Here is a 23,032-nt window from a genome sequence, read left to right as displayed (position 1 = left end):
ACGAAATTACAACGTAATTATTATTGAAAAATTGGGAGTCCTGGATTTTTCTCAACTATAATATGTGTGTATTATATATAAAAGTTCCTCTTGAGTCGCTCTGTTTATTGATGAAAAATTTCATTTAAAATCCGTTGCGTATTTTAAAACATCTAAGGGTACCGACGGCGGGGAGCGACTTTGTTTTATACTAGGAAGATTCCAACCACAAGTGGACAAGCCACATAAATAACATTTGTTACAAACCAGCGTTGCATAACTGTCGATAGTTTGACTATCGATAGTGGACCTCGAAAAATATTCAGGATATCGATGGTACTATCGATAGTCTATCGATATACTATCGATATGCAACCCTATTACAAAAATCAAATTGACGCGATATCAGTGGTCGAGAGCTTGAATAGTCTATGACATTCATTAAGGATTTACGAAAAAAATGCTTCTTAAACCTCGATGAAACTGTTATTAGAACTTTAGAAGTCAATTTATGTTGATATTAGTGGTTAACTGGAATAGCGTTGTTTTATAAATAAATATAATTCGATCAATAATTGTCAGTAACGCACAATATAACTGAGCTCTTAACTCTTAGCAAATGGAATGGAATCGTACCTAAATCAAAGGTTTGTTTATCTTTATCCTTTCTTAAATTGGAACAGTTAATAGAAATATGTGGCTGCGTTTTTTCTGTGACACGTTTATTAAATACCTAATCGAGTTGAGCGTCCCTTTCATAAATAAAACGAATATATTAAAAATGACATTTAATTCGTCAATTACAAATGATTAATAGCAAAGTACACACACATTGGGAATACAATGTCAAAAATCCATACAAAAGTTCGTTTGATATAAATCAAATACACGAATCATAATAAAAAAAAAAACTTACACTAGCATTATTAATTCCATTTCATTAAAAATATCATTCAGCTTAAAATAAAAACGAAATAATTTCTAATCACATAGAATTATTATTGTCTCGTATAATAATGAACACTAAAAAAAAGACTGTTATAAAAATAATACGTAATAATTCATCTCATACGGTAACTGTTGAAAGAACTTTAAAAAATTTAAATGTCAAAACGACGAAAATTAAAGTGTTGCAATGCACTTATTGTCATAATTCTAATCATTTTAATTGAAGCGAATAATATTTTCACACAATCACCAAACCAATATAAAGTACTTTTTTATGGCATACGCTACTATTGTTTCAGCTTACAGAAAAAAATGCTCTTGTTTTTGACACTCGTGATACGCAGAGACCAATATATGGTTCTAATCCAGACAGTTACTTTTTAAAATTTTGTTCATTAAAATTCGCTCAAATTCACTTAAGATTAAACATAAAAAAATCGACAAATAAAAATAAAAAAAATACACATTTATTTCAATTAAAATTATACGTCACATTATCACTTAACCAGTGTCAAAAAACCTTAAACTAGAAAAAAAATAAAATGTCAAAATGACGTATCAAATGGCGCGGAAAACATCTTGTCAATTCTGTCATAAAATATAATTTAAAATGCTATTTTAAATGGATAGTTCCTGTGAGTGTCTCCCATTCTGAAAAATAATATTGTTTTGTAAAAAAATACATTTTTAAGGTAAATGACACTTGGTAAAAAAAGCATTGAGGTATACGAGACCATTTTAGTCATCGCTTGAACCGAAAGTATAATTTTTTAAAAAATTTTTTTTATTATATTGGTTGGCGGACGAGCATATGGGACACCTGATGGTAAGTGGTCACCACCGCCCATAGACAAAGGCGCTGTAAGAAATATTAACCATTCCTTACATCACCTATGCGCCACCAACCTTGGGAACTAAGATGTTATGTTCCTTGTGCCTGTGATTACACTGGCTCACTCACCCTTCTAACCGGAACACAACAATACAGTGTATTATTAGTATAAAGGATGAGTGAGTCAGGATAATTATAAGCAAGGTGGCACCACATAGATAACAATGCCACTGCTCCAGATATATGCCCACGGTACTGAAGAAGTATTAATAATTTCTTATATCACCAATTCACTATCAACATTGGGAACTAAAATACTAAGTATTGCTATTTGGTGGTAGAATATCAGATAAGCTACCTACCCAAGCTTGCACAAAGGCCTACCACCAAGTAAACACTACAAGTATTGCTCCAACCACTGTGTAGGCTTTACAAACTTATCAGCTAAATATCAAACTGCAAAATGTACACACCAAATATACCATCTTGGTTTCAACGGTTGCCAAAGCATTGGCAGAAATAAGATCAAAAATAATAAGATCAGGGGTGACATTTATTTCTATATTGTTATAATTATTTTAAATAAGACACTAATTGTTAATATTTATGCGGCTCGAAGGACCAAAATCTGTACCTTTAATATCTAATGGACTATAGACATTAGGATGATCGTAAAATCGTTCTTCAATTTTTAACAAAATATTATTATTATAAAGATGAACTCACCCCTCAAATGTGAATGTACGTTTGTTCCTGTTGAGTGCGTTCAGAGCGGAAATGTGAGATTGGTCCAGTTTGACGTTCAGCGCTTGTAAGTTATCCCACATGTGATCAGCGTCAGTTGTCTTAACGACAACATTGCGGCCTGTCTGTATTTGATATCTGAAAATATTAGCATGTTTTTACTGTTACGAGTAATTTTTATTCGTATTTAAAGTTCTCATAGAAGTGTCTCTTCTAAGCGGGCATGTAGGTTGGTCGGTAGGCCCAACGAACTTTAATTTTAAGGTGGGAGGTGGTATGTTGACTGTGTAGTGTTCATCCTCACATTGATCTCTGAGGCGATATAGCGCTTTATAGCCAGACGTTGGATGGGCAATTGGTAGACTTCATTATCTATACTCAATTCCAACCATAACAGGAAAAAAGCCAAAAAAACAACATTTGACAACAAATTGACGCGATATCATTGGTCGAGAGCTCGATTAATCTATGATATTCATTGTGGTTTTGCGATAAAATGCCGTTTTGAATGTTGGCGAAACTGTTATCGGAATTTTGGAAGTAAAATTAAAGTAGATATAAGTAGTTAAGTGTAATAGTGTTGTATTATAAATAGAGATATATTCATCATAAAGTCTTAGTAGTGCACAATATAGATGAGTTATTAACAAATCGTATGAAATACTTAAATCTAAGGTTTGATGATCTTTTTTCTTACTTCCATTGTAATAGGCTATAGTATCGTAAGTTACTATACTGAAAAGGGAAGGAGATAAATTTAAAATTGGTAAGGCAACATGAATCCATCAAGACTTACGCTATTAGCAGCTGGCCTGGTTTGACCCCCAGTCCCGCAGACATGACCTTCACCAGAGGATCATCTATAGCTGGTGGGAGACCACTCTTGAGTTCCAGTGGCGTCCCCTTAGAGCCCAAAACGCCAAAACAACTAAGCTTAACATTGCGGGTCGTGCAGAAGTCGTCCAAACGTTGCTGAGTTAAGTATGGATGACATTCAACCTGTGGGAAAAAATGAGGTTTTATTGTTGTGAAAAACGTTTTCAACGAGTCCAAGTCAACTGTGCGATCTCATTCCTAGCAGAGCGCATAAACCCATTGGTACATACATACGCCTGCAGTGAGATTCTGTGAGAATTAATTTCGTATCTTCTCGTGATATGTCGACAATTAACGAGACCATTTTTATATGTGTATTTTGATAATTCTATACTTAACATAGTTAATGTCGCATATCAGATTTTGAAAATTTCTCGTATTCTGCTGTGAGTTTCGAGTTTCGAGGTTCATTTTTATGGTGTAATTTCTTTTACGACCATTACCTATTACGAATACCGTCATCATTACTTACCTGATTAACGACTGGCTTGATCTTCCCCTTATCCACAACCCTCTCGACTTGCACAGAGTTGAAGTTGCTAACACCCCCCCTTTTCACGAGACCCTTGCGTATCAAGTCCTCGATGCCGTACCAAGCTTCAAGGTAATCGTGCTGGGAGTATTGGAGAACATTCGCGATTTTTGGTATAGGGTTGGCACCTTCCTGTAATCAATCATTTGTAACCAATATTTATTTACGTGACATGAATAAGAAGTATGACCTCGGAACTCCTGATGCAAGACAATATCATATGTATGCAAGTACTGACACTGTGTTCGTCTCACAGTTCTAGTAGCTTCCATTCCATTTTTTTTTCTTTCATTCTTGGGAACTAAGATGTTAAGCACCTTATGCCTGACTACACTGGTTCAATCACCCTAAGCCGGAAAACAATAATACTAATTATTATTGTTTTCTGGTAGAATATCTAAGTGGGTATAACTATCCAGACAGGCTTTCACGAAGCCTTACTACCAAGTAATTAATAACTAACCGAATGAATACCAGATATTCCAACTGCGTAATCTGCGAAGTTAAGCGTACCTATTTCATCAACATACATTGTTTTAAATATAAAAATTAGGATATGGATCTTAAATTAAAGTTTTGTTATGAAAAAATAATTTAACCTTTTAATCTTAATTTCAAATTCAACAGCGGAACCGTTGAATTTAAAGAATTAGTCGTGTACAACTGATTTTATTTTTGACATCTAAAAATCCGTAAAAAATTGCCTCTCTACTTCCCGACGGATCTTACGGATCACAGATCGCCAAATGTACTGTAAAGCTCTCCAGCCAGGTGGATCCAAGAAGGCGGCAGCATGAGGAGGACGGACAGCCGGAAGATATGGTCTATTCCCAGCAGTGGACTACGATTGGCTGAACAATGATGATAATAGCTTATTAATTCTCTCCTAAACTTACCTTAAAGGACATAGGATTGTGTATGAGGTAAAGGTCGAAGTATTCCAAGCCCATTGTCTCCAAGGACTGCTTGCAGGCCTTCGCCACCAGGTCACGTCGATGGAACGTACTCCATAACTTCGATATTATGTATAACTCGTCACTGAAAAGGAAACAATTACAAATAAACATTAGAAAAAACTGAGAAGCTAACTTGCTCACGGTATTCTTGGTCTATAAAGATCTCGTAACTAAAATAACACCAGACTGTTCTTGGATCTGCTTGAATACTTTCGGAGACAAAATAGTCTCAGTGGGTAAACTATTTGCGGGTTCAAATACAGACCCGCACTATTAGGACTAAAGTTCTCAGTCAAGAATATAACTATTCCTAAAAAATACTGCTAGTGTCTAAATCTCGTTCTCTTTGATTTATATGATACCTATTTGTCGACCGGCTTCGCTCGCGTTTTTGGGTTGGTCGTTTAGTATTTGGCATAAGTACCTTTGCCTTTCTTGGTGTTCAAGGTTACTTCATATCAAGTTTCATCAAATTCGGTTCGGACGTTTGGATGTTAAAACGCAACATATTCAATATAGAAGTGATTACACTTGCTTATTGATAGACAAAAATCTACCACCGGTACGGAAATTAACACCTCGGACCTGAGAACCGGCGAAAGAAACTCAGTGGCATAAACATACAGACTTACTAATACTAATATTATAAATAAGTAGCGAATACTTATTTATAATATTAGTATATATATTTGACCGTATCCCAGAAGGTTTGTAGAGTATGGTCTATGCCGAATAACTCTGCCAGAATAATTAAAAATGGTCTGTTTTAAAAACGGTCTTAGGTTTTAGGCACAAAAAGGCTACTATGTTCCTTGGGAGTCCGGATTTCTTAATTCAAAATTACATCAAATTCGGTTCAGTGGCAAGATGGCCCAGTGGTTAGAACGCGTGTATCTTAACAGGTGATGATTGCAGATTCAAGTGTGTGTCCACATGTGTATCCACTAAACCGCATTGGAGAAGCGTGGGGGAATTAGCTCCAAACCTTCTCCTCAAAGGGAGAAGAGGCCTTAGCCCAGCAGTGGGAAATTTACAGGCCGTTACTGTACTACTAGGGTTCAGTGGTTTGGCTGTGAAAGCGTACCAGATTTTTTTTTTTTTATGATTTGTGTAGGTGGAAATGGGTCAACTGATGTCAAGTAAACCATGGCCCTATAAGAAATATTAACCTTACTAATACGCTACCAACCTTGGGAACTAAGATGTTATGTCCCTTGTGCCTGTAGTTACACTGCTCAACCTTCAAACCGAACTGAACTGAACAGAACAATACTGGGTACTGCTGTTTAGCGGTAGAATATCTGGTGAGTGGATGGTACCTACCCAGACGGGCTAGCACCAGATAAATATTCTTATAACGAATGACGTAAATAACACATACAGCCTTTTAACAGTGATCATAATATATTTTTGAATAATATTCTTACAGCGTATGGCGTTACAAATACCACTTACAGCATAGACAATGAAACTTACCGCCTAACAGTGCCGTCGTCTATTTTAGTCTGAATCGCCTCGCCCACATATTTCTCGTTTCCATAGATGTAAGCGGCATCTATGGCGCGGTAGCCGAGGTCGATCGCGGCGCATATTATATGTTTGACCAACTTCGGATCCAGCTGCAGATTAAAATATCATATATATACAGACTTTAGTAAAATAGGTAGGCGGACGGTCTCGGTAGAATCTACATTCCGAACCGGTGGCAGATTCACTTAATATAGTTTGCAAAATGACGGTTCAAAAGTGCTTGATAAAGCCTAGTTGAATAAAGTATATTTTGATTTCGTGTCAGGACGTTTTCCCCAACAACGCCGTAATTATTGTCTATAACATCAACCAATCTGGGCAGAGCCTCCATTCCTTCACGCTCATAGCCAGATGAGGTGACAATCGGAAAGATCCAGAGTGAATGAGTGCAGGATCCACGGCGTTATAACAGATACACGGTACTATCAGTACTGCCAATTCGGATACTCATGGCTGCTGAGGATTTATCGCAGAAATCCCAATAATTGTCTCTAATCGGACTGACCTCTACGTAATATGCTAGGGTTTAGACAAACGAGGCTTTCAGTTACTCACACGAATGAAGCTTGGCTGTACTTTCGTGAATATTAACATAATAATTGTTAAATCTAAAAGACGATCTATCCATCTGCCATCTTCTCAACTATGGGCTGTTACCGAGAAGTATTCGACGAAGTTTTCCAATCAAAATCTACTTACAAAAGAATCTTTTGAATCGTCACATCAAAGAATTACATTAAACGTAAATCTACCACCGGTTCGGAATGTTGATTACTGCGAAGAACCGCCAAGAAACTCAGAGGTTACTTTTTTCCAGCATTTCAAATATAAAGTCACTCAAATATATGTCAATTTATGTAATATATTTTGTCTGTAAGTTAAATAGTATTAATTGAACGCTTTTTAATCATCTATACGACGGTGACTGCGATAGAATGGCGGCACGACCGTCATCGGTAGGTGTTTCTGGTACAGAGTTCATGGCGTATGGGCCACCTGATTGTAAGTCACCACCGCCCATAGACAAAGGCGCTGTAAGAAATATTAACCATTCCTTACATCACTTATGCGCCACCAACCTTGGGAACTAAGATGTTATGTCCCTTGTGCCTGTGATTACATTGGTTCACTACCCTTCTAACCGGAACACAACAATACAGAGTACTGTTACTTGGCGGTAGAATATCTGATCAGTGGGTGGTACCTACCCAGACGGGCTTGCACAAAGCCCTACCATCAAGTAAGTAAGTATGACAATTCTTGTATTTGATGTAGGTAATCAGCAATCACAAATTATAAAGTAGGTATATTATGACTATCAGAGTTGCGTGAACCAACGGTCCCGTTTGGATGGCCCGAACTGTATCGCACTTTGTAATAAAATTTAACTTTCGACTCAAAAATAATTCAAAATGTGACAGTTGTCCCTTCAAACGAATCCGATCACGTGACTCAATACGTAACGGCGTTCACACCCCACAGATGCAACATAATCAACTGACTTACTAAATAATTATTCGTTATCGACAACATGTATAATATTGTCAGTCAGTCAGGTCAGGCCGAAAATTTATTAAAAAAAATATTGGGATTTTGTATCGAAAAATTCTCATTAAAAGACCAGAGGCTGGAAGTTGGAAGTGTGAACACAACCGTGCCTCGGTGCGCACGTAAGGCCGTTGGTCGTACGCCTGAAATCTCCGGTCGTGTCGGATTTGCCGTCCCATCAAGATAAGAGTGTGGTTAACTGGTCTGTCTTGCACGTCATCAACATCATAAAAAGCTTACCATGGCTGTTCCAAGGGCAATGACAGGCATACTCGATCCATCTCGGAGCTCGATTGACGTCATATTATCGAACTTCCCATATTTAATTTTGGCATTCGTGAGTTCTGCGATCTTCTCCTGTAACTTCTCCTCGCTGAGGACTTCGACGGCCGCGGTGGTGGGTTTCGGTGCTGGCCGATGCGTGGATGGCTCGTCTGTGTAAATTGGCACTACTTTTTTCTGAAAAATAGATATTTTTTTGCTATATTGGTGATTTAGAGGGAATTTCTGAGGTCATGTGATGGTAAAAGTCTTCTTCTAATGAGAGGCATAGCGTCCTTCCTCCCAGTCGAATGTGATTTCTATTTATTTTTATTAACTACAATGACTCATCTGATTACAAATCTAATTTATAAACATATTTTTTGTAATTGGAAATGATTTTAGTAATCTAAGACATTCTTTCGAAAAATGTAACATTCGCTTTCCTAATACAATTATTAAAAAAAAAAAAAAACAACTTATTTAATGTAAAAATTAATAGATAATTAATTTAAATAACATTACTTACAAATAATATCAAAAGAAATAATATACACTTGAATTTCATTTTGGACACTATTCTTTTTTTTAATTTTTTAATAAATCCACTCCAAGGAACCGTTTCGTTTGAAATACTTCTAGCTTAAAAATGCTTAAGATATGTTCTTGCTTTTATATAATAGCATTCTACCCTCTTTTTTAATCTGCATGTAAAATGTTGTCATTAACGATTATCTGTGTATATAATTAGATCTATGATTTACCTGCTAGCTGAGTAAATGTTTCATACAATATTCGACAAAGAAAATATTTAAAAAAAAAAAAAATCTTTCAACGTAGAATTCAAAAAAATCAAATCTTTAAAAAAACGATTAACAATAATTAATAAAATTTATTATTTAAGAATTTAAGCGTTTAAAATTTATTAATAGATAAAAAATTTTTTTTTTTAATTATCCCTCACTCAGTAAAAATAATTTAAAAAGGCATACGAGTATATCGTTTTGAAGCAAATGTAATCGAATCGGAGATATACAGGATAATTTCTAAGCGTATTAGGATCGCGTGTAATGGTCGCCGTAATATATCTATGCATATATATTACTCATAACGAGTCCAAGGGCGTTGTATATGTTGTCACATACAAATTTTCCTTATACCTACGTACGTATAAATTAAATCAAATCGTCTGTATGTGACTTGATTTTTTTTTCAGTTTGTAACTTATGAAGATGAAAAAGAATTTTTTAAATGTTTATCTATACTAATATTACTAATGTGAAAATATGTCTGTCTGTTACGCTTTTACGGCTAAACCGAATTTGATGACATTTGTTATGACGCTTGAACTCCAACGATGAGCTGTACGAAAATCAATTTGTACCTATAATCTTTGATTATATATATGACTATATACTATATAGATCATCAAAGATTAGAACGCGACGAAAAAATAGTGGTCAACGGTTGGCCACTAAGTACACGCACACTAGTATAGTACTATGACGTTTGGCGAGTGTCAAGATGAGCTGTCACGCACACCAAGATAATAAAGTTGGCTCGATCGTTTTAGTTCTTTTGTAGTGCAACACTATGTCTAGCTAGAATAAATAATCTAAGAATAGAAACCACGATCTCCCCCCCCTCTCTTCCTCCGTTAAACGTAGCACAAGCTGCGGGTAAAAACTGGTCTCATATATTTTTTTTAAGTTACGTCATCAAGGATTTCTAATTAGAAGGCAACGTTTGAATTCTTTTTTTTTGCCAAAATATTTAATGCTTATAGAGACACCATGTGAAGCTAATAAGAATTTTTTCAAATGCGCCTCCCGATGGTAAGTGGTCACCACCGCCTCGGGAAGTATGAGGTAAGATGTTAGGTCCCTTGAGCCTGTACTTAAAATTAATAATAATATTTGATATTAATGTTTTTCATACATTTTATTCTAACTTTGAATTTTAGAAAATATATTATTAATCTTTTATTTTAAATATTTACTAATACAACGTAATTCAATTATTATGCTTTAATTAAAGTTATAATTTATTAACGCCATCTATGGGCAACATCGACAACCAACACACCTACACGAGGAGTTCGTCAACAGTCCACAGCTGGCGCTGTTATTGAATCTTGGGAAGTAAAATAAAAGTGGATATTATATCACCGTAAAATTGTAAATACCGTTAGATTATAATCTATCTTGCGCAATTTTAAGCTGACGAAAGATTGTGAATGGTTATTTAATAATAATAATACAATTTCGATAGTTATTATACTTAACAATATTTCGGTTAGGTTACAGTTAAAATTTCACTGAATTTTATTTCGATAGATTATAAACTACTGAATAATGCGTTAAATTGTAATCAGTATGTTACGGTTCACAATCTTTCGACAGTTCACAATCTCGCGAGATAGATTATAATCTAACGGTATTTACAATTTTACGGTGACAGATATAAGTAGTTAAGCGAAATTGTGTTGTATTATAAATGAAGATATATTGAGCTATTCGCAAATCGACAGGAATACCTAAATCTAAGGTTTGTGTATATTTACTTTTAGTACCTCTGTTTTTGCCGTTTAGCGTAGTGAACCGAAATTAAACGAGTTTTAATTTTATTAAATAGTTAAGTGGTTACCCAACTGGTAAGTGGTCATCACCGTCCATAGACATTGGAGCTGTAAAAAACCTTGGGAGCTAAGATGTCATGTTCCTTGTGCCTGTAGTGACATTAGCTCACTCACCCTTCAAATTGGAACACAACAATACTAAGTTTGGGGTTAGAATATCTGATTTGTGGGTGGTACCTATCTATTTTATGTTATTACAAAATTGTTACTCGTACTAATTGGTAGATGAACTGCTTAAGTTAAAACATTACTCTACGTTGAACCCTCTCAGGGTTTAAATAAAGATAATTAAAAGGGGTATCCGTCGAAATAATATATTATTTTAATAACAAAAAACTAGGCTTCAAATAATACTGTAAAGGAAAATTATAAAAAATATCTACATCACGTATATTTTTCATTTGAAATCCACGACTAATTTGCATAACGTTGCTTATAAAAACACCCCACAATTATCGGTTTAGAATCGTGTATTTCAACCGCTGTTTCTTTATCACTTGGCCCTTGGAGTAGTAGTGCAAAAGCTTCATTAAAATTGTAACACCTCGCCTTTTTGCCTCCACTGGTGACGGGAGGACTGATTGGGTTGCGCAGAGGATCAGAATTGGGACTCAACGGGGATATTCTTCTAGTATTTTTAATTCATATTTGTATATATTTAAGGACTTTGTGCTGTATGATTGTAATGTAACCAACGCAAAGTCGGATCAAGGAGCTAGTTAAGAAACTAAAACTTACCTCAAACAGAGCTACTCTATCAGTGATTGATATCTTTCTTAATCTCTCCTTCCTTTCAACAGTATCACTTCTCATCAGCCGCATCCTCTCCATTGAATTCATCCTGTACACCATCTGCCTAACTCTACCTCTCACAGCATCACCTAGGTCTAATTCTGCTAGAGATTTAGCTCGTTGGTCTGAATCAAGTTCTTTAACCCTGTATTCTTTGTACATATCAACTTTTGGAACTGGTTCCTTCTTATCAGTAAACAAGTTATCTTCAGCGTCGTTTGGTTTTTTATTTCTGAAGAAATTCGGTTCGGATAAACTTTTCGTTTCCTTCAAATTAGTACTATTTTTAAAATCGTCTTCGTTTTCGTTTATTGTTTCGATTTTGTTTTCAGTTATTTCACTAAATTCAGTGACTTTGAATTTCTTCTCGATACTGTTTAGACGGTTTACGATTGAGGCGTGAACTTTGTTGTAAATTGCGTCATAGTTACTTTGAAATTGATTATTATCTAAGGCACTAGTGTAGTCGAAGGGATTGCTTTTATCTAAAACGTTTGTTATATCTTTGGATGTATTGTCATTATATCTTGTAGCATCAATGCTATTGTCGACTATGCTAGTATTATGTTTATTGTGATTAATATCCAATCCAGTATCAGATTTCAATATTTCGTCAACAATCTTTGGTTTATCGCTTCTGTTGTTAGTTTTTTCGTCTAAATTATTTGTATTACCTTCGTGGAGGGCGCCTGTTTGTCTCGGTTTCTGGAAAATATGTATTGGTTTTAAGGTATTACTTGTCAAAGATGAGTTTCTGATGAAAATTAATTACTTTATAAGTTATGAGATTGCATTAACTATTCATTTTATTCTAAGCACTAGTCTATGGATTAAACAAGATACGCTTTAGTTATTTGATGAGCTAAAGTCAACTGTATTTCTGTGTTCTTTTCGAACATATTAATATAAGGTAATAAGATCTAATCGCAGACAGTACGATGCCAATAGAGAATTGCTTATGTAGTGCCAATGTCTATGTGTGCATATACTTATAGTTTTAATATAAAAAAATAACACAACAATCTATACTATAAATGTTAAAGCAACACTGTCTGTCTGTCTTTTAAGCTTTCACGGCTAAACAACTGGACCGATTACGATTAAATTTGGTATGAAGCAAACTTAAACTCCAAGGAATGACATTATATAAACCAAATAAATTAAAACTATTACGAAGTAATACTTACTTCGAAATTAGCTATTTTTGATGTCACACACACATCTCTCGGTATGTCGTCTAATTCCGTTTTGATTATTTGTTGTTCCCGTGAGTCTAATCTACTTATTATTCGATTAACTTTTCCTTTCAGGATTATAATATCTTCCTCTTCCAAATCGTCAATATTCTTCATTTGAGACGACAGATTTGTTAGAGATTTCTTATCATTTCCAGTCTCTTCTATTTCAACTCCATTTTTAACCGAGTTCATTTCTTTAGTATGTATATGATTGCCCTCTGAAACGTTTATTGTTTGTTTTTCTTCATTTTCTTTTATGGATATCGGATTCTTGTCTAGTTTATCAGCATTTTCTTGTTTAATAATAACCACTGAATCTTGTTCTTCTTGCGTGTTTTGAACTTGGATTATTTCTGTAGTCGTATCTTTAGCAATAGTGTTTTTAGCTATGTTGTCATTTGTGCCTAACGATTTAACAAGTTTCGAGCTGGTTAAAGTGAAATCTCGCTGTAGCTGACTATTGCTTTCTGTGAAACCTTCACTTAAATTATCTTCAGATGTTTTTACACTTTCAATTTCTATTTTACTAGTGATTACTTTTTCTTTGTTAAGATTGTTTTTTTCTATTTTTATGTCATTTTTTACATTCGTGATAGTTTGATTTGAATCTAAATACATTTGGGCTTCGTTATTTTCAATGAACGTTGTGTTTTCTGTCTTAGATGCTACTTCAGTTGTATTTGTTGATATAGTTGTTATTTTCTTAACTTCCTTTATTGTAATATCGCAATTTTCATTAATAATACCTTTTTCATCAGTGTTTTCGTTCGAAGGTATTGTTTTATTATTGTTTAATATTGATTCGGATTCAGCACCAAGGGAATTGTCATATTTCAGAGTTGCCACTTTGATTGTTTCTTTTACTTCAGTTGTACCAACGTTTTGAATTTCAACATTTATTTTTGATATTTCTGTTACATTAATGGCGTCAATAGTTTCTTTAATGGCGACGTTTTCTGATGTGTATGAAGATTGATCAAAGGATTTACTTTCACTTAATGAAGTGGAAACTTTCGAGCTAACGTTTTCCGTTGTTTTCACTTCTGATTGAGTTTCATTTTTCTGTATAGATTTAATATAGTCTACATCATTTTCAACGCTTTTGCAATCAATTAATACAGTTGATGTTTCAGTTGTAACTTGTTCTGATATATTTTCATTGTTATTCGATATTTCTGTTTCACGTTTTTCCTTTGTATGTTGTGAAACAGGAATGTTACATTTAGGGACGTCTTTAGGTGTAGTATTGGTGTTTCGTTCTATTTCAACTTTATCCTTTGATGAGACACTTATTTCTTTTGTGGTTGTACTTAATTGTGTCGTGAAAGTTTTAGTAACACTTTCCGCTTTATGTTTTGTCGCGGAAACAATTTCAGATTTCGTTAATGTAGAACTTTCCGACGATGCTTTGCTTTTTATAATCTTGGATTTTTCTACATCTGTTTTGATTGTTTTCTCCTTTGTTGTGGCCACAGGGATTTTACCTTTCGGATCGTCAATAGAAAGGCTCTTTTTGAGTGAGCTTCTTCTGTTTTGAGGTCGAACTTCAATTTCTTGTTCGCTTTTACGTTTAAGCAATGGTATTTTACTTTTGACTTTCTCTGTGACAACTTGTTGTGATGTTATTGTGTTGTGTTGAACTTTATTATCATCATACGAGTGAATTATTTCTTCAAATTTTGTTTCCATTGTGGATAGTTCATCAAATTGTTCAGACACCGGTCTGTTATTATTAAACGGATCCATTTCTATAGTTTCTTCATATAGTTTGTCGAATTCGTCGTCTAACTTTGGTGAATTTTCATTTTGCACTTCTTCATTTTTTGTTAAGTTTTCTTGAGCGTTTTGCTGATATTTGACATCCTTCAACCGAGGGATAGCAGATCGCACTTTCATTCCAAGGTATGGCTGAAAAAAATAAACTAATATTTAGTAGTAATACGTAATATATTCAATTAGTTGTATAAAGTCAGTATTATTTTGATGTCTCATAATTATGGGCCGAGAGCCATCTTAAGCGATGCTTGCGGATTTAGACCAAGACAAGCACGACTAAAAAACATCGTGAGGATAAAACCATGTGTATAATTTCAATGAAATACTACCACACGTGTATCCAACTCGCATTGAAGCAGCGTATTTGAATACTCTCCAAACCTTTTAATTAAAAAACGGAGCCGAAGCCTTAGGCCTTTCTTTTAAAAATGATTAGTTTTTTTTACGTTATCGCTCCAAGCTTTACAAGCGTTTAATATAACATGCATATTTTATATGATTACCTCGTGGCCTATTTTCTCTTGCGGCATTTGTTCTTCTCGTCTGATTTTATCAAAAGCTCGTCTTAATTTGAATTTCGGTATTTTAGTTGATTTCTTCGAATCGTCATGTTCCTTGTCACCTGTTTTTGTGTCATAAATAAATAAATTAGCTTTTTTTTTTTATTTTATAATACGTTCTGGGTTCAGATCGATGAAGTGTTGTTGCGTTTTTCTGTCGAAATATTCTCAGTAACACACCAAAGTCTCAAAGTTGAAAGTCTGTGTTCTCCCGTGTCTCGGAAAGCGCGTAAAGCCGCTGGTCTTGCGCTTGTGCCCTAGCAGGGAAACTAAATAGTGCCATTCATGCAATAAAAACAATTAGAAAACTCACGGGCATAACTACTGCTAGACTAGTTTATTTTAGTAATTTTCATAGTCTTATGTCATATGGAATGTTGTTATGGGGTAATGCAACAGATATTTAAATAGTATTTATTCTGCAGAAAAGAGCTTTCCGAATAATTTACAATGTTAGCTCTAGGACATGATTAGGCGAAAAATTAAAAGAAATAGATTTGATTTGTTTAATTAATTCGATTTGAACTATTTCCGCTCGTATCTGATTTACCGTCCCCTCGGGTCATAAGAGTGCACCTGTGTCACCGCACACACATGTGCATGTTGTGGAGTGAGAACAGGAGCGATGATGAAGAGCCCTTGCCGATATAATCGAAAAGTATTCTATACCTTCCTCTTTATCTTGATTGCTTTTATCATTTAAATCCTTTGACGTCAAAGTAACATGAACTTCCGTTGTTTCTGAACGAACTGTGTTGCTGTCCGTTGATTCCGTCACGCTCATTGTTGTGTTTACTGTTGTTGATTCGTTCTGAAATAATAATATATTTGTAGAGATTTTTCCACGTCTGGGTAGGTATCACCTCATCATATATTCTACCACCAAACAGCAATAATTAGTATTGTTATGTTGTGGTTATGAGCCGAGATGGCACAGTGGTTAGAACGCGTGCATCTTAACCGATGATTTCGGGTTCAAACCCAGGCAGGCACCACTGAATTTTCATGTGCTTAATTTGTGTTTATAATTCATCTCGTGCTCGGCGGTGAAGGAAAACATCGTGAGGAAACCTGCATGTGTCTAATTTTAACGAAATTCTGCCACATGTGTATTCCACCAACCCGCATTAGAGCAGCGTGGTGGAATATGCTCCAAACCTACTCCTCAAAGGGAGAGGAGGCCTTTAGCCCAGCAGTGGGAGATTTACAGGCTGCTAATGTAAAAATGTAATGTTGTGGTTTGAATCAAAATCATAATATACTTTATTCAATTAGGCTCTTACAAGAACTCTTGAATCGTCATTTAACAAACTATATAAAGTGAAACTACGGCATGCAGATTCTACTGAGAAGAGCCGGCAATGGTGAGCTTGTGTAAGTCTCGCCTACACCCCACAAAAAATATTAAAAGACCTCCTGGGGCGTCTGACCCATGGTCGCTGATTAGACGTTTATAAGCGAGGCGCCTTAGTTTTTTACACATCCTGCGCCCTCGTTTAAGACGGGCCTGACTACGGGCACAAGGAACATAACATCTTAGTTACCTTTGTGGGTATTTACGTTGTAAATTACGGTCAATATCGGTCAGTGTCGATGACTTATTATCACGTTTAAAAATTGCCAGACTATTTTATAAATATTAAATATTTAGTAATTAAGATATTTCAAAACATATATATATTAAAATGTCGTATTGATTTCACTGATAGTTTATTAAGTGGCTTAAATTCGGAATTTCGATTCAATGAAGAAATGTTGCCATTGTTCGTTTCGGATAAAATATATTCTATACTGAAAATACGCAGTGCATTACAGATTTACATTAAATAAATTTAAAAAAAAAAATGATAAAAAATTCGGTTTATTTAACCGTACAATGATGTATAAACGATAGAAATAAATACCTAGTTCCCTTTACCGATTTTAATTAACATATTTTTTTTACAACCGGAAAATGATGTAAAAATGAAATCTGAATTCTTGAGATTATTTATGCCGTACTAGCTTACAGGGGTATTTCTAATAGGGACTGTGGACCTATAAAATATATATATACCCTTGCGAAGCTGGGCGGATCGCTAGTTACAAAATAGCCTATTCAAACAACAAGAGCCAAATAAACAAACTTTGACATTGAATTGACGCCATATTGGTTGAGAGTTTTAATAGTCTATAATATTCACTATGGATTTACGAAAAAATGGCGTTTTGAACGTCGACGAAACTGTTATCGGAATTTCAGAAGTTAAATTAAAGTGGAAATAAGCAGCTAAGTGTAATACTGTTGTATTATAAATAGAGATATATTAATCAAGAACTCTTAGCAGTGTACAACGTAGCTGAGTTATTAGCGAATCGCACGTAATACGTAAGTCTAATGTTTGTTTATCTTTATTCCTTCTTTAATTGGAATAGACTATAGAATAAATCATAAATAATATGGATTATAAAAGAAAAAACAAAAAACATAAAGTAATGTCACAATTATTAAACAACTATAATAAATAATCAATTAATTTTAATAACTGGCTTTACACCTTGTGAGAAGAAGGCTTGGAGAGTTTACGCAGAAGTACTAAGGATATTATTTATTATAAGATTATATAGATGATAAAAAATCGTGCAACTAATACTTGTTGACTTCCAGGCAGGATGTATTGTATAATACAATAATTATATATGTATATATACAATTGTATTTAACTAACAAACTTTGTATTTTAAATGTTGAAAAAGAGTAACTACTGAGTTTCTAGAATCTACATTCCGAAACGGTGGTAGCTTCACTTAATATAGTTTGTTAAATGACGATTCAAAAGTGCTTGTAAAAGCCTACTTGAATAAAGTATATTTTTATTTTGATTTTGAGGGATCAAATAGTCAATGAAAGTGCTTTCCAATGTACACAATTATAATTTTGATCGCTTTACAATATTAAAATATTGTAATTTTAAATAATAAAATATTTATTTAATTTGAGGGTAAATAGGAATATCAGTAATTCCTTATTATGGGGCAATGCTACCATTTAAACAAGAAATACAATTGTTAAAAAAAAACCCCACTGAGTTTCATTCGCCGGTTCTTCTCAAGCTGAGGTGTTACCGAACCGAGGGTAGTTTTATCAAAATCAAAATATACTTTATTCAAGTAGATTTTTACGAGCACTTTTGAATCGTTATTTAACAAACTATTTAAAGTAAAGCTACCACCGGTTCGGAATGTAGATTCTACCGAGAAGAATCGGCAAGAAAGTCAGTAGTTACTCTTTTTCAACATATAAAAATACAGTCATGTTAGTTAAATACAATTATATATGTATGTCATGTCTCCTGCCTGGAAGTTAACAAGCATTAACTCCACGCTTTACTTGACAATCAATAAGTTTTGTCAATATAGGATACGAATGTTTGCAAATGCATTTGATCGTGGTCATATCATGAAATAATGTCTGAGGCTGGTATGTATTGTTACGTGAATTGATAAACACACCTTCAACTGATAAAAATGAAGTGTTTTAATTGTAATAATCGTCGTGAACGTGACGGATATTTAAGAGTCCATAAATATATGTAGATGTTGTTTTGTTATTGAAACTATAACAGTAGCAGTAGAATATTTTAGTGCGATTCAAAGTGATTTAAATTAAATTAAATTGAAGGTATATATACGCCAAAACAAGGATAACTTAATCAGATGAGTTTTACTCAATGCATACAACGACAATGGTTTTTTTTTAAATTATTTTTTAAGATTATTTTGTCTTTTTAATAACCAAGTTGATAAGATCGGACTCGGCTTTTGTGATTAAAGTTCATGCATAGTTAGAATCTTCATGTTACAGGATTAAATTATATATAAATACTAGCTGTTGCCCACGGCATTGCTCGCGTGGAAATTAATACTTATTTTTCATCAGTACCCCAAAAATTTTTCTAACTTAAAAATATACGGACTGCCATACAAACTTTCAACCCCTATTTCACTTCTTACGGGTAGATTTTCCAAAATTCCTTTCTTGGTGGGTGTCTACTCATTAAAAATATCCTGCTCACCAAACTTCATGGCCCTAACTTATTAAAGTTTTATTCATCATTAGGTTTACGCTTAGCGGTGATGAATCTGTCAGTCAGGACTTGTTATTTTATAAATATAGAGGATATTATATATGTCGGCGGGAACCACGTATTTAAAAAAAAAACGTGCCCGAAAATGATTATTTTAATTATTTTAATAGTTGGAAAACTGATACTTGTGATAATGAATTTAAATATATATATATATAGACGACCTCTGTGGTCGAGTAGTGTGTACACCGGTTTTCATGGGTACGCCACTCCGAGGACCCGGGTTCGATTTCCGGCCGAGTCGATGTAGAAAAAGTTCATTAGTTTTCTATGTTGTCTCGGGTCTGGGTGTTTGTGGTGCCGTCGTTACTTCTGATTTTCCATAACACGAGTGCTTTAGCTACTTACATTGGGATCAGAGTAATGTATGTGTTGTTGCCCAATATTTATTTATTTGTATATATGTTGCTGAGTTTCTTTCGCCGGTTCGCAGGTCCGAGGTGTTAATTTCCGAATCGGTGGTAGATTTTTGTCTATCAATAAGCAAGTGTAATCACTTTCATAATGAATAAAGATTTTTGATTTTGACTATAAAGTGTAGACATCCGCTAAGAATTTTCGAAACTCCACCCCTAATTGGGTAAAACGGTTTTTGGCAGTTTGTATTATATAAATTTCGCACGGGTAAAGCTGCAAGTCGCAGTTAGTATTGAATAAAACCGTAATTAGAAAGACAGAGAGGGAATGGTCGCCTGGAGGGGGGATGAACGCTTTTTCCTTACTCGAAGATTTCTGCCAGTTCCACAACGAGCCGCGTAAAAGACTTCGTTAGAAAAAAAAAAAAAACAAACTAAAAATTAATCATTTGAATTTAATTGAAATATTCATTTCTTGAAATCATTTTTTTTCCATTTTTGTTTCGACCGCCGGCGTTTTCTTAAACAGGTGCTGAAATCTTACCGATTTTTCGCCACTAACGACGACCTTCTGCAGTTTCATCCCCCCTTTCGTCCAAGTCAATTCTTCTTTTGTTGTACTCATGACTGGCGTCAGAACGAAATCATCTTTGTTGCTATCGTCGTTAGGTTCGAAATCGGTTGCAGTCGCTGAAACAACTCCTCGTAACTTCTGTTCTCCTGGTACATTCGATTTGATTGCGTCGCTTGTTAAGTCTGACATTTTTGATCTGTAATTTAAAAACGTTATTTTTTAAAACAGTTTTTAATGATGAATATATATATATGCTCTGCCAAGAAGCAAACTCTTCAGCTTTATATATATAGTATATAGTTTAAGAGTTTGTTTGTTTGATTGATCGCGCTAATCTCAGGAACGACTGGTCGGTCTGATTTGAAAAAAAAATTATATAAAAAATATTTATCGTAAAAGGTTATAGACTATAGTATCACGCTACGACCAATAGGAGCGGAGTATCAATGAAAAATGTTACAAAAAACGGGAGAAAAACATTCCTTTCAAGAGCTTCCGTTGTGCGCGTTGCTAAAATTTCGCAAAATCATGTACAACAGAATTTGTTATATGGCCGTGTGAAGTTGGAACGAGCAGCAGTCATCAAGAACTACACTTGGAATTCGGCTGAGTAACAATACCTGTATGTAGGACTATGATCGTCAGAACTTTTTATTGGCCTGACCTGAAGTATCAGAATCTCACTCTATAACGTCTTTTAAGACACAGGTCTAACGGTAAAGAAAAAACCTTATTGACACTTCTAAAATGTCCCACAGCTGGCAAACAAATATCGCCATTGCGCAACCAACCTTCGGAAAACAATCTACTTCATTCAACCTTCAAACAAGAACACAACAATACTGTTCGGCGGTACAATGTTTGATAAGTCGGTGATACCACCGATATACTCTATTCCAACAATAAGAGGAGAAATGCCAAATAGACAACATTTGACAGCAAATTGACGCGATATCATTGGTCGAGAGCTCGATTGATCTATGATATTCACTATGGATTTGCGAAAAGAAGGCGTTTTGAACGTCGACGAAACTGTTATCGGAATTTCGGAAGTTAAATTAAAGTGGAAATAAGTAGTTAAGTGCAATAGTGTTGTATTATAAATAGAGATATATTAATCATAAACTCTTAGTAGTGCACAATATAGCTGAGCTACTATAATGAAAAGAAGTAACTACTGAGTTTCTTGTAGTCACCGTGTTCCAGTAGCTTTAAATTGAAGTCAGTGATGTGACGTAACGATTTAAAAATGGTCGCAAGTCCCTCTACTAAAATAATGTATATTTAAGTATTCATGTTGAGTTTTAATATGCCTCAAACAGCTGGTTAATTTCAGGGTGAGCAATTTTTAATAACCCTAAGTTATTAACAACGACATTTCGACTTGACAAAGTCAGCACTTTCTGTGGCAGAATATTCGATTCTGTAGTCAAATGCCGCAGGACATTTGTCATTTGCCTAAAGTTTAATTAAAAAAAAACAAATAAGTTACATTGTACTGTACATGTAATAAAATATATCATTGTATTTGATTATAACTCGTACATTGTTTTTGATTAAAAAAACGTAACTACTGAGTTCCTCGTCCGTTATTTTCGGTAGAATCGACATTACGAATTGTGGTAGCTTGATATTAAAACATTGTTAAGTGACGGTACAAAATTTCTTATAAGACCCTACTCGAATAAAGTATATTTTGATTTAGAATAAGATTCACCATAAAAGAAACTCACGCTTACGTGGTAGTAGGTATTTATACCACCCACTCATTTAAGGTATTCTTGACGATCTCGATACCACCAAACATCAATACTTAGTATTTTTGTGTTCCGGTTTAAAGGGTAAGTGAGCTATCATCATAGTTCCCAAGTTGGCAATGAAGCAACGTCTACGGGCGGTGGTAACCACTTAACCTCTTGTGGTCCATTTACCCGTCCCCTATCTATTAAATAAAGGTTACATAAACGTTGAGATATCCCGACCTAGATGGTGTTGCAAGTATAGAAAAATTAATTATAATATTTAAAATTAAATAAAAAATTACTTACGTGTCTGTGAAGTACTTCAGTAACGTGCTATGACCAATTTCAGCCATATAATTAGTTCTTATCATTGATAAGATTGCGTTGTCGATATTATCATTTCCTATGCATTGTTTAAATTTTGCATCACTATAAATGGTAACGATGGCTGGACTGTTGAGTGACCGTTAGGATAATATCTGTTATGTAATTCAATTTTTTTAATTTCTAAACGAAAAAAGAAGTTTATAATTATACCATGACCTGTAGAAAAATGTTTGTATTGAAAAAAAAAAAACAAACGTCAAAAATTTAAATCCTACATTAATCTTAAACTCATTATTTTGTCTTAGTGTACACGTAAATTATTTTATTCCAAAATCATTTATTTTAAATATATTAAATGTACGTACAATATTCTAAAAACCATAAATTAATAATAAAAACCGCATTTACTTAAATGTCAATTAAAAAAAAACACACTCACATTTATTTAACGAGTCTTTATCACTTTTGATTTAAGAGAAATTTGTACAATTAATTTGAATAATTAGGAAGAATAACACATCACGTTCGAATGAAAACAGTAAAGAAACTGAGGAATACAGTTCAACCTTATCAAAAGGAGCACAGATAATACTTGATAATTATTGATTAGCGATAAAAAAAAAACAAAAATGATACCGTTTTCCATGTAATGCAAAGGATTAAAACGGATTACTTCCTTCTTAACGATATTTTTTT

At 34.2% G+C, this 23,032-nt stretch overlaps 2 protein-coding genes across 3 annotated transcripts in view; both read right to left on the bottom strand.

Annotated features, from left to right (window-relative positions):
• Window positions 1–23,032, bottom strand: part of LOC113402091 (glycerol-3-phosphate acyltransferase 4) — a 199,939-nt gene that overhangs the window by 144,455 nt on the left and 32,452 nt on the right. The gene's annotated exons all lie outside the window — the stretch shown is intronic.
• LOC113393654 (myb-like protein X) lies at window positions 880–22,468 on the bottom strand. Its single transcript, XM_064219806.1, has 13 exons — window positions 22,316–22,468; window positions 20,238–20,463; window positions 15,880–16,021; window positions 15,154–15,272; window positions 12,824–14,782; window positions 11,583–12,341; window positions 8,186–8,404; window positions 6,344–6,486; window positions 4,808–4,949; window positions 3,852–4,043; window positions 3,300–3,502; window positions 2,486–2,641; window positions 880–1,578 (listed from the first exon to the last, which is right to left on the bottom strand). The coding sequence occupies exons 1-13, from the start codon at window positions 22,378–22,380 to the stop codon at window positions 1,533–1,535; spliced, it is 4,371 nt and encodes a 1,456-aa protein (XP_064075876.1). The 5' UTR covers window positions 22,381–22,468; the 3' UTR covers window positions 880–1,532.

The sequence above is a fragment of the Vanessa tameamea genome, chromosome 29 (assembly GCF_037043105.1).
Source record: "Vanessa tameamea isolate UH-Manoa-2023 chromosome 29, ilVanTame1 primary haplotype, whole genome shotgun sequence".
NCBI lineage: Eukaryota > Metazoa > Arthropoda > Insecta > Lepidoptera > Nymphalidae > Vanessa > Vanessa tameamea.
Note: the sequence above shows the minus strand (reverse complement) of the source record. Positions and strands in the feature narration are given on the sequence as shown.